Below are 12,216 nucleotides of genomic sequence, written 5' to 3'. Positions count from 1 at the left end.
TTTCATTGTTGTTATTCGATGATAAGGTGTTGGCATAATTCCGCCATACACGTTTTATTTGCATTATTATGTTGCAGATTAATGTCTTTAAATTTTTATCTACAGACAATTTATGAAGACTGCACGAGGAAGATTATTTTTAAGGAGCTTCCATATCATATGTTTTTTTAATACCTACAGGTAACTGAAATTAATTTATTCTGCAGATAGACTTGTTAACTGTGATCGAAGAATCGGTAGGTAAACTAATTTTAAGAAGAACTTGTAGCGATATTTGTAAGAAATGGTACTTTAACTCGTTTAGGTACTCGTTAAACCTTCATATACCTACTTAAAAATTTGGTAGTCACAGCACAGAATAATAATAAGTACTTAGTAGTTACGTAGTCACAGTTACATAGTACAACTAGCTTTTTTGCCCATTGCCTTAAATTCTGTCTATCTTAGTATTTGGGGTACAGCTCGTGCTATTATTACGAAAATGTGATAAACTAATCGTGTTCTACAATGTCTCAGTCTCACGACTGCATGTTATGTCGTAAAACATTGTAGAGTTTTCAAACTTGTGGTGTGGGTGTTTTTCGCAAAAGCGTGCATTAAAATCTTGTAGTTTTTAAAGCATCTCCAATAGGCTTATTCCAGTTAATTAGGTTTTAGCTGTGGTTTTAGTGTCCAACTGAAATAAAAATAAGTAAAAATGCACACAATGACGAACATTAACCCGAATTTATTCATACATACACATTGAAATTGTCTTATCAAACAGCACACTGAATTGTGACTCTTTCGTGTTACAAAGTAACTATTAAATAACGGGACTATTCCCACCTCTCGTTCCCACCACTGCAACTCCTGTGTAGCCAGGATCTACAGCTTGACCGCCACTATTAACTATTAAATAGTTAAAACAGTGAACTACACTGTTTTATTTTTATTACTTAACATGTTAAAGACGTGAGTTTTCGTTCCTACATTCTTATCTAGGTACCTAGAAACTTATCCACTTAGCAAAAATATAATACTCCCAGTGGCACAAACATCGTATGACAATCTGATACAGACGGATTTATCTACTCTCGTACTAATAAATACTCGAATGAAACTCACAAGCGCACGAGGCGAGGAGTCGAGCAGACGTCTCCAAGATGGCTCCAGTGTCGCACCTGGTTGTCATAGCGTGTTTACTGGGGATTTCGACACAGGTACGTTTAGTTTACTCAGTGACTGAGAAAAACACGTTATGCTAAACGGTTTTTATTTTTCTATCGAGAGAAATCCAGTAGAGTCGGATTCATTAAGAACTTTTCAGAATTGGTAGTGCATATTTTAATGTCTGTAAAATTAAAATATCAATAAAAAAATATCAATCTAAGCCCCGGTTTTTATCAATGAGAAGATGAGGATAGAGATCTCGTTATTTCCACATTTCCTCTCCGCTCAGCTTTGGTTCTTATGATTGGTTATTCATAACACATCATCTATCGTCTACTCTCTTCTTTTGTGGAAACCGGGCCTAAATTATTAGCATCTTAATACCTGTCATCCGCTTTGCAATGGAGGGAAGTCGAACCTTCATTTCAAACTCCTCCTATGTTCTTCTGATTAATTTCGTTGCGGGTCCAATGACAGTTTCTTTCCCCCGGGACAAACTTAACCTTCATAGGTTGGGTTTTTATGGCGGTCAAGCTGTAGATCCTGGCTACACAGGAGTTGCAGTGGTGGGAACGAGAGGTGGGAATAGTCCCGTGGCACCTTTTATACAGCTCTTATTAGCTAATACAGCGGTAGCGCTCGTTTACTGGTGAATGATAGGAGTTCCTAAGTAACTACTTGCTCTCCAGTGGCGTTAGTGGCGTACAGTCTGCTGAGCGTTAAAACGGTAGCCCGTAATGGACCTTTCTTAGTTAATTTATGGACCATATTTCAGCGGTCTACTCCTGCGGACGACAGCTACGTGGCAGCGGTCCTGGAGTACCAGCCCGCCTTCACGACAGCCGCCAACCTGGCCCGCTACGAGCAGTTCATTCAGGACGCAGCACTGCAGGTGAATATTCTTTTTTGTCCCAGCTCGTATCTCGTATGGCCAGCTTGGAAAAGGTTAGATAGACTTATAACTTTATTGTTGACATAATTACTTAAAATGACATTGTTTAAATTTTATATTTTTGCATGCCATACTCTGGCGAAATGTGTGATACTACTCTAATCTACTTTACCATCACTTACATGTACCACTTTCAAGCGAAATAAATGATTTGATTTGATTTGATTTAGATAAAACGTTTATTTGCATACAGGAACACACTCATTACAAACAGAAAGTACCAAAAGTAGGATTGCAATAGTACCCACAGGACAATTTTATATGACATGGTATGGTGAAGCAGAAAGAAAAAAAAGCATTGTGTTAAACACGTTAGTGAAGGTCGTGCTCTTGTAGTGGAGACTAATTTATTTATTTAAAACTTTTATGCACATAAATCACGGTTAAATGACCTGATGATGATGACCTGGCGATTGAATTGATATGTCGGCGATTATGTCGCGATAAGACGATCCAATTTACATAAGAGCAAAGTTAAATTGTAAAAATAACTCAGATGATTAGTAAATTATGTATGGAAAAGTCAAAAACTGATAATTTTTTGCACCGCCTTAGTTTCTCTGCTTGACCGTACCAGTCAATGGTAGACGATGCCATCCGGCATTAAGGCGATTAGAGTCCTCAATCCGCGTCAAATGGGCATTTTGTAAAGCCTACTCCTCTTTTACTGCTGGACAGAAATAGTTGAAAAAAATATATGTTATACAACAGTTCAAGGACTACATTTGTGACGTTTGAATTTTCGCTACGTCTCTTTGTTTTGGATTAAAAAAATAAATACGGTACATCGATTTTTTACTTAAATTCCCTACTCCTCCAAAACGGCTATGTTAATTTAAAAGATTTTTGCACGAATAGATAAGGAATTCTTTAATCTTTAAATGACACGTTGCGTTTTTCAATCGAACATTACTTTCATTCATAAATTTTACTTTTGATAAATTCCGAACGTTTTGCTGTTGAGGGGGCCTTCGCGGGGTGCGGGCGGCAGTCGGCCGCTGGCCTTCAGACGGGGAGGTTGTGTCACTCGCTGCAAACTGACATTAGCGATCAAAATAAATTTTTTCCTTGGCTGAGTTGCACCACCCGACGTGACCTAACTTTGACCGTAGCTTTGGCGATAACCGGTGTTTTTTTGTATGGAGTTTGACAGATTTTTGACTTTTGTCAAATTTAAAATAAGATGGTGCAACCTAGTCTTTGTTTGACAATAGTTTTTATGTCAGAGTTGTTCATAGAGCACGTTCAGTCAGACGATACGATTGAATTAAGGCATGCTCGGACGCTATTATCTACCTAAATAGAATCTATTAGTGTAAAAAAATCGACTCCAAAAAAAACGGCACTAGATAAGTAAAAGTTGAAAATATATTCCGTTATTTATTTACTAGGCCTTTGCAATCAGTATCCAAATTAGGAGCGAGTCAGAATCAGTAACTTAACCGATTTACGTGAAGAAAACAATTTATATTTTTCATACTTAGGCTCGGCGCAAATGGGCCATTTAGAATTAGATTTTCAATATGTTTCTTCGCGACAATACCACAGTTAAAAAAAATAAGATAAAGTGGTATTGATAAATTGTTCTATAGAGCTTATTAAAAAATGTGGATACTGATTACAAATACCCGTATATCATGATAGATATTTTCGGAGTCGGTGACAGCCTACCTTTTGGTGATTCGTTTTGGAGTTGGTTTTAATTTTTGGTGAAAATTAATTTATTTCATGCCTTTAGTAGACTATAGGTCAATAGACCTTGTTGTTGCCACTGAAGGTACACAGTACATTGACACCATATTTTTCATGTTAAGTGCTATATAATAAACTTCCCTAAATTACCTAACCATGAAACGTACCTATATAGGCTACAATAATTAAAAAGTTTCGTCGATAAAAACTGAAATCCTCTTATAAGATGATGAATTTTGGGAGCATGTCATGAAACTAAAATTATTAGCATACAAAAACTTGTTTTAAAAAAAAGGTTTTTTCTTTTAATTATTTTTTTTATTTATGATGCGGAATTTGCTGCGGCGTAGTACCTAGCAAAGATTTTTCGTTATGTAGCTCGTAATAATTTCGAAGAATAGGGATGTTTCCTGGGTAAAGCAAGAGTTTGAATTAGTCCGTCGGTCAACTTACCAAAAAAATACTAAAATGTATTTTTCACTTTTATAAACTTATGAAAATTTAAAGAGATAAAGCGCGCCAAAGTTCAGAAGAGGCCCATGACGTTAAAGCGTCCTTAAAATTGTTGCGATTTGTGACGTCACGCGGAATTACATCGCATCATAACTTCGTAATTACTTGTTTGTTGACAAATAAAAATATCCCGTGTTCAATATTTTTTGATAGTGTAATTGACGGACTAAAAGTGTTTTTTTAAGAAACTAACCTATTCCTACGGCCACATTCCAGCTCCATCATCAGACCCTGTTTGCCTTTGAGAATTGAAGTAGGTAGGTACTCGTGATTTTTAAAGTAGCTTTCTTACATAATATTACTTACTTATATTTATATAAATAAACAAATACAAATCAAACGAGCCTAAACTCGATGGAATCGTTTAATCCCGGAGTTGCTATGGGGCCACTGGCATTCCAGCTCTATCATCAGATCGACTCCATGTCATTACAATATTGCATTGTCATCCGAATTACATGTATATTCAAAATTTTAACTCAATCAGTTGTTGAAGGATTTCTAATAAAAAGACGAGATTAAACACATTTTCAGTTTATTCTTCATAAGTGACACAAAGAGAATGACAATAGACAAAAGAAGAAACATTTGCTTTTTTAAACCATAGACAATACTACTATGTGTTCCAACACCTACAGTTGTCGTCAGGAAGTTGGTCTAGCAAATTCAGCTTGCAAGATTCCACCCGAAGTTACCTATATATTACATGTTCAAATTTCGAGAACGGCTGAACCGACAAAAACATTAGAAAATTTACGAAAAAATAAAAAAAATAATATCCCGTACAAAATGTTCATGGATTGTGTTATTTTTATTAAATACCTTTACGCCTGAGTTAAATGACACCGACATCAAGGTTCATCAATTCAAGTTTAAAGTAATAGGCAGTAATGTCATGAAAAAAGAGCTTCTATTCTGTATCTACCTATGCCCGTGTAATTTTGATCGGTGTCAAATCGGAGTTTTCGTGCGGGGTGCGCGGGTGTTTCGCGCGGCGTGAAGGTCAAACGCCCAAGGTCATTGAGGACTCTAATCGCCTTAAGTCCGCCACTGTGCAGACTTTACACTGTACATACTTTTGTGTGCGAAAGTTTAAATAAATAAAAACTTATTGGCGAATTACAATATTGCTCCTTGGTTTTGTACTTTCATAGAAGCATTTTAATTTTAATAATTATTAATTCTACAAAAGACACGCTATTATTATTAAAATTAGTTACTTTATTTTAATTTTAAGATGAGAAAACGTAATTAATATTACAGGATGCCGATATCATCGTGTTCCCAGAGCTGACCTTAGACAGACAGGATTCCGTGGAGGTTCCTTTTGGAGGCCGCCTGAAGGAATACCCCATACCAGCTCTGTACCCCGATCTATATCATGAGGTGATTAATTGATTGTACATTACTTTTAACTGCACAAATTCGTATTATAGGTACATACGTAGTTTCTTAAAACTATAAAACTTGAGAAATCAGATAGATTAAACAGGTGCCTTTTTCCCTAAAATCTTTCAAAAGAATCAACGTAAAAATCAATTTTGCATGGCAGTCAGCAAAGCATAATGATGCGAACAAAATTATCTATTTTTTTATGTAAAATGATATTACTTCGCTATACAAGATTCAAAATTCAACATCATTGTGTCTGTATGACGAAACGTTTTTTTATATTTTTTTATCCACAACGAGGAGCTTTTGGCCTGCATCTCATTTCTTAATAAACAAAATGGAAAACAAAAGAATACCCGACCCTGGTTTACAATTTTCAGATCCTCGTAAACATATCGGCGGCTGCGCGGGAGAACGCCATCTACGTGGTGATTAATGTGGAGGAGATTGTGAATTGTACCGGCAACGCCACCGGCGAGGTCTGTCCTGAAGAGAAGATTTATTTGTTCAACACCAACGTGGTCTTCGACAGGAACGGAACTGTTATTGATAGGTAAATGGTTCAACTCTGTACACGTTCTATCTCTCAGAGCAGTCGCTAAAACGCGTCCGAGCGCATGAAGTCGCGAAATCGCGATGCTACATCGATTAAGTCGTTAAAACGCGCGATTCCGATACTGCAGTCGAACGTAGAGAGTCGCCAAAACGTGATAAGGTGATTCGTGATTCTGATTCGTCATCGCAAGAAAAAGTTACTCAGTAGTCAGTTCGATCATAATTGATTTGGTCCAGTCTCTTTTCGAGTTCCAAAAAGTTTAAGTAACTAAAGCCTCTCTTTTGTCATCCTACTATTACCTGAAATGCATTAAATTAACGTCTTTTTGATCTTTCAGATATCGCAAAATTAATTTGTTCGGCGAGCGCACTCGTACGCCGGCTCTGGGTCCAGACTTGGGAGTGTTCGAGACAGACTTCGGCGTGACGTTCGGCCACTACATCTGCTTCGACCTGCAGTTCCAGGTACCAGCCTTGCAGCTGGTTGAGAAGTTAAACATTACTGACGTCATCTTCCCCACTATGTGGTTCTCGGAGTTGCCGTACTTGACTGGTAAGTACATTACTGGTTTTTGATACTTCTTCGTTTTTTCGTGAACGTTGCTCCTGTAACTCTGATTTCCATTAAAATATTGGGGTTAATAAGACCAATAGCTTGTCGCATTGAAGGCTTCAGAGTCTTCACGGTACCAGCACTTTTTTGTGAATCTAAATATTGCAGAAATTATCATAGTAGATGTTTGTATTTTCGTTATTTTGATTTCAGCCGTTCAGATCCAGGAGGCATATGCGTACGCCATGGATGTCAACTTTCTTGGATCTGGAGCAAACAATGTCCGGGTTGGAAGTGCTGGTAAGCATGATTAGCTTAGTATCCATATAAATTGACACTTAATTACTCCCGTATTCACAAATGATGCTTGTTTAAGTGAAGCAGCAAATCGAACGCATAGCGTTAAATATAGCTTTGTAATTGGTTCGTGTGTCACCCTGTGCGTCTCCGCGCACTGTGAGACATAGGCGTTAGTATTTATTCTTTACTGCAATTAATTACGTTTTTCCAATGATGGAACTATACTTAATACCTAGTTCCATCAACCAACTGGATCTTATCAACCTTTAAACTCTAAAAACTTGATTCAGAGTTCCGAGTGGCTTTTGATGACACACCTTTTCATGAATCTTCATGATGTACTAATGTTTGTTTCGCCGCCAGGTTCAGGCATATACTCCGGAAAGGCAGGTGCTCTGGTCAGCACGATGCCTGGTCTTCTAACCACTAGGATGCTTATATCTAGAGTCCCCAAAGTACCTGGCCAGGTAACTATTAATATTATTATTTTATAATATGATTATGCCTTAAAAGTAACCCTGTATTTTTCGCTGTAAAACTAAACAGGATAAAAAGGTCGTAGATGGATGACAACGTATCGGAAAGTAAATACACCAGAGAAAATTACCGTCTGACCTCCGAAGTCCTTGGTTGGAGAACAGGACAATTGAATAATTGGACTGTGACTCACACTCATTGATAACTGTAACTGGAGATATTTTCTTTGAATCTTTACTAATTTCTTTTATTTTCACATTATACAGGGTACAAAAGGTGAACTTAATGCTACGTAAGTAGATAATAACACTATCTTTTACATCCCTTTTCTTTACAGGTCACTTTCCAAGTCCCTGGACCCATATACGACCCCGCAGAAGACCACGATAGCCTGGTCCTTATTAGCGACCCTTCATTCCCGTCCCACGTGACCAGGCGACTGGTACCAGGCTTCCAGGAGTTTACCCTGGTGGACAGGGAAGTCTCTTGCGTCTTCAGGATTAACATGACGGAGAATACGCCCGCCAGTGGCGTTGAAGTAAGTTTCGTTGCATTAGTACACGTTTAAAAACGCTACACAGAGTTAAATTCAATGAGTTTGTTGCATTGCAAAGTTGTTTTTCCATTTCAGTAAAAAATGAATTTTAATACGATTACAGACTACAGATTACCGACTTTTAGTGGGCCGATAGTTGCCCCCGATTCTAATTTGTATGAAGAATCGGCCGATACAAATGTGCGCACTTTCATACATGTCCGTCCATACTGATTAACAGCCCGACCCAACTATCGACCAACTAAAAGTCGGTGATCTGCGGCTAGGAGACTCTTGCTAGGAGTCCTAAACGGATGCTGTACAAAAAAGGCAATGGCATAATGACAAAATATTAATAATAATGTTATTATTCAGACTTACAGGTATAGGGCTGCAGCATTTTCAGGAGTCCGCAGTTACAGCGGCGTGGCCACCGGAGGGACAAGGATCTGCTCCGTGGTGGCCTGCACTGGCGAGACTATGGACACTTGCGCTAGGAGGTTAATATTGGCTAATTAATACAATAGACTACTTAGACATAACTTAGAGGAATCATCCTCTAAGTTCCTGCAATTATCAAATTGCATTGGATAGTCGTGAACCAACAATCAATATGTGGATTACGTAGTGGGATGTGTTACCACATAAATAATACATAAGTCTAGTAGATAAGTTAATTTCTGTAACACATTTGTTTGTAATTCCTAAAATAAATAAATAAATAAACAACAGTCAGCGTTAAACAGCTCATGACACCCAAAGTAGCTAAAAACTTTTAACTTTTTGGCCATTTTGGGTGTCACGAACTATTTGACGCTGACTGTACGAAGTCTTTTATCGCCAATTGGCTAGGCCAATAAAGGCGGATGTCATCCAAAGAAAGATAACACAAAATGGTTTGTCCAGTATCAGAAAATGTTAAGGGTTTTAAAAATGTTTTTTTAATTTATTAGGATTTAAATGCGCAAAAACTGCTTATCTTAGACTATCCTTCGTACCAACTAGATATTAATATCATCTTTTGCTCACAGATTCCCCGCTTACAACGCTAATACCACAGCCATATTCGAAGAGCTCAGCATCGTCGCTTCGGTCCCTACTCCGGTGGTAGTTCAAAACGTCACCTCCAGAGACTCTGCTTACTTCCCAGTCTCTTTAGACGTGTCCATCATGCCATTAGAGTCAGAATACTACTCCTACACCGAAGATAATAGAGGCGAAATTACTGTGTATTCCATGGATTTGATTAATAGAGAAGCGGAGTTATATTCTTTTGCGGTTTGGGGAAGGTATTTCTTGACGGATGGACTCGACGCAGACCCGCCATTGCTAGAGGTAGAAAGCGAGACCGAAGCAAGCGAGCCAGATACAAGCGAGCCAGTTACAAGCGAGCCAGTTACAAGCGAGCCAGATACAACCGAGCCAGATGCAGGTGGTTCAGATTCGGCGAACGTGCGCGAATTCAGCATTTTGATTTTGTTAACTGGGTTAGCGTGTTTGATAGTAAATTAGTGAATTATTAAATGTTAATAGACAAATGTAAGTGAAATTGTAGTTTTTATATTTTAGACATTTATTAATTAGTAGGTAGACAATCAATTGGTAAATAATGTAGCTTAGGTTCTATGTTTCTTACCGTGGGAGAGCCATGCTTCGGCACGAATGGGCCGGCTCGACCGGAGTGATACCACGGCCTCACAGAAAACCGGCGTGAAGCAGCACTTGTGTTGTGTTTCGCCGAGTGAGTGAGGGTACCGGAGGCCCAACCCCCCCCCCCCCCTCCCCACCTCCTAATGATAGCGCAGTTAAAAACTATTTTACCCCAGGAGGGTACCAGCTGCGTTAGCGTTGGAGAATCCCTCCCTGGACATCCATGCTCAGGACACAACACACCTGAGCGTGGATGCCCAGGCCGCCCCTCGTACTCTGGGGAGGGCAAAACCGCGCTCAACACCTGGGGCAAGAGCAAATTTACCATGGCACCCCCTGCCACGCTGGCCGTGGACTTTTGCAATATCAGGGGCTTACACTCTAACCTCAATGCTGTTCACCACCACCTTGAGACAGCAAAGCCGGCCTTGCTTTTCTTAACCGAGACTCAGATATCGTCTCCTGCGGACACATCTTATCTCTCCTACCCTGGGTATAAACTGGAACATGCCTTTGTGCCTAGGGCCGGGGTGTGCGTGTACGTAGGGGGCAATATCAGTTCTCGACGCCTCAGCCACCTCGAAAGCAGGGACCTCTCCACCTTATGGCTCCGCGTAGACAGCGATGACCACCCCCGCGTCTACGCCTGCCTCTATAGGTCCCATAGCGGTGATGCCGAAACTGACCGACTCATTGAGCACGTCCAAATGGCTGCAGAATCAGTGCAGCAGCAGATCCCCTCTGCAGAGATCGTGATACTTGGCGATTTCAACGCCCATCACACCGAATGGCTCGGATCGAGCAAAACCGATCATGCAGGGAGATCTGTTCACGACTTCGCCTTCGCATATGGCTTGACACAACTGGTTACTACGCCCACGCGAATCCCAGATGTAGAGAGCCAAGAACCTTCACTGTTAGACCTTCTGCTGACTTCCCATCCGGATGGCTATCAGCTATCCGTTGGCGCCCCTCTGGGCTCCTCGGACCATTGCCTTATCCGGAGTACGGTGCCACTCACGTGCTCGCCGCGACCACGAGTTGCATGCAGTCGCCGCGTGTGGCACTACAGGTCAGCAGACTGGGATGAGATGCGGTCCTTCTTCGCATCTTACCCCTGGAGGCAGGTTTGCTTCACGCAGGATGATCCCAGCGTCGTTGCTGATCTTGTTGCTGATGTGGTGCTGCAGGGTATGGAACTTTTCATACCGTCTTCTGTTGTTCCCATTGGTGGCAAATCTCAGCCTTGGTTTAGTCAATCCTGCAAAAAGGTTTTACGCCGGAAGCAGGAATCCTACCAAGCCTGGGCAAATGCAGCGAGGCTACGGGATGAAAACACCAGCGCATTAAAAAAGGAGTTTAACTTTGCCTCTAGGTCTTTCAAAAGAGTCATTGCAAGGGCGAAGTCGGAGCACATTGGTAGAATTGGTGGGAAGCTAGAGCGTCTTCCTTCTGGAACTCGTGCGTTCTGGTCTCTTGCCAAAGCTATCCAAGGAAATTTCTGCACGCCATCATTTCCACCCCTGCACACGGGAAACGGTTCGTTGGCCCACGATGCAAAGGAGAAAGCCGATCTTCTGGGCAAACTCTTTGCGTCCAACTCGACACTGGATGACGGGGGACATGAGCCACCGATTATACCAAGGTGTGAGAGCTGTATGCCGGATATCCGGTTCCACCAAAGCTCAGTACGCCTGGCTCTATTTTCCCTGGATATCCATAAGTCGAGTGGGCCCGATGGAATGTGCGCTCCAGAGTTAGCACCGGTTTTAACGCGCCTTTTTCGGCTCTCCTACCTCTCTGGCATAGTCCCGACCTCATGGAGGACAGCTTTGGTGCACCCGATCCCTAAAAAAGGTGACCGCTCAAATCCGTCCAACTATAGGCCGATAGCAATCACCTCCTTGTTCTCGAAGATAATGGAATCCATTATCAACAGCCAGCTCCTTCGGTACCTAGAGGCCCACCAGTTGCTAAGTGACCGACAGTACGGTTTCCGTGGAGGTCGCTCGGCTGGTGATCTTCTGGTCTACTTGACACATTGTTGGGCACAGGCGATCGAGACTAAGGGGGAAGCATTGGCGGTCAGTTTGGATATGGCGAAGGCCTTCGATCGGGTTTGGCACAAAGCGCTTCTTTCGAAGCTCCCTTCCTATGGGCTTCCCGAGAAATTATGCGGATGGGTCGCCAGCTTTTTAGCAGACAGAAGCATTAAGGTCGTTGTCGACAGTAAATGCTCAGACTCTATGTCTGTGAATGCTGGTGTCCCCCAAGGCTGTGTGCTATCGCCTACGCTCTTCCTTCTGCATATCAATGATATGCTGCAAATTAGCGGCATTCATTGCTATGCGGACGACAGCACGGTTGATGCCGCTTATACCGGCCGCGCAAATATCTCTCGGGAGAACGTCATTGAGAGCCGTAACAAACTTGTGTCCGACATTG

At 41.1% G+C, this 12,216-nt stretch overlaps 1 protein-coding gene across 1 annotated transcript; it reads left to right on the top strand.

Moving 5' to 3' along the window:
• The first annotated feature begins 1,090 nt into the window (after nt 1-1,090).
• Nucleotides 1,091-9,670, top strand: LOC135082297 (vanin-like protein 1). Its single transcript, XM_063977079.1, has 10 exons — nt 1,091-1,202; nt 1,928-2,044; nt 5,573-5,695; nt 6,082-6,254; nt 6,595-6,809; nt 7,023-7,109; nt 7,473-7,576; nt 7,924-8,124; nt 8,497-8,621; nt 9,153-9,670. Exons 1-10 carry the CDS (start codon nt 1,146-1,148, stop codon nt 9,631-9,633), a joined length of 1,683 nt encoding a protein of 560 aa, XP_063833149.1. The 5' UTR covers nt 1,091-1,145; the 3' UTR covers nt 9,634-9,670.
• The last annotated feature ends 2,546 nt before the right edge of the window (nt 9,671-12,216 follow it).

This window comes from Ostrinia nubilalis, chromosome 21, assembly GCF_963855985.1.
Source record: "Ostrinia nubilalis chromosome 21, ilOstNubi1.1, whole genome shotgun sequence".
NCBI classification, from domain to species: Eukaryota; Metazoa; Arthropoda; class Insecta; order Lepidoptera; family Crambidae; genus Ostrinia; species Ostrinia nubilalis.
This window is presented reverse-complemented; position numbering and strand designations above follow the sequence as displayed.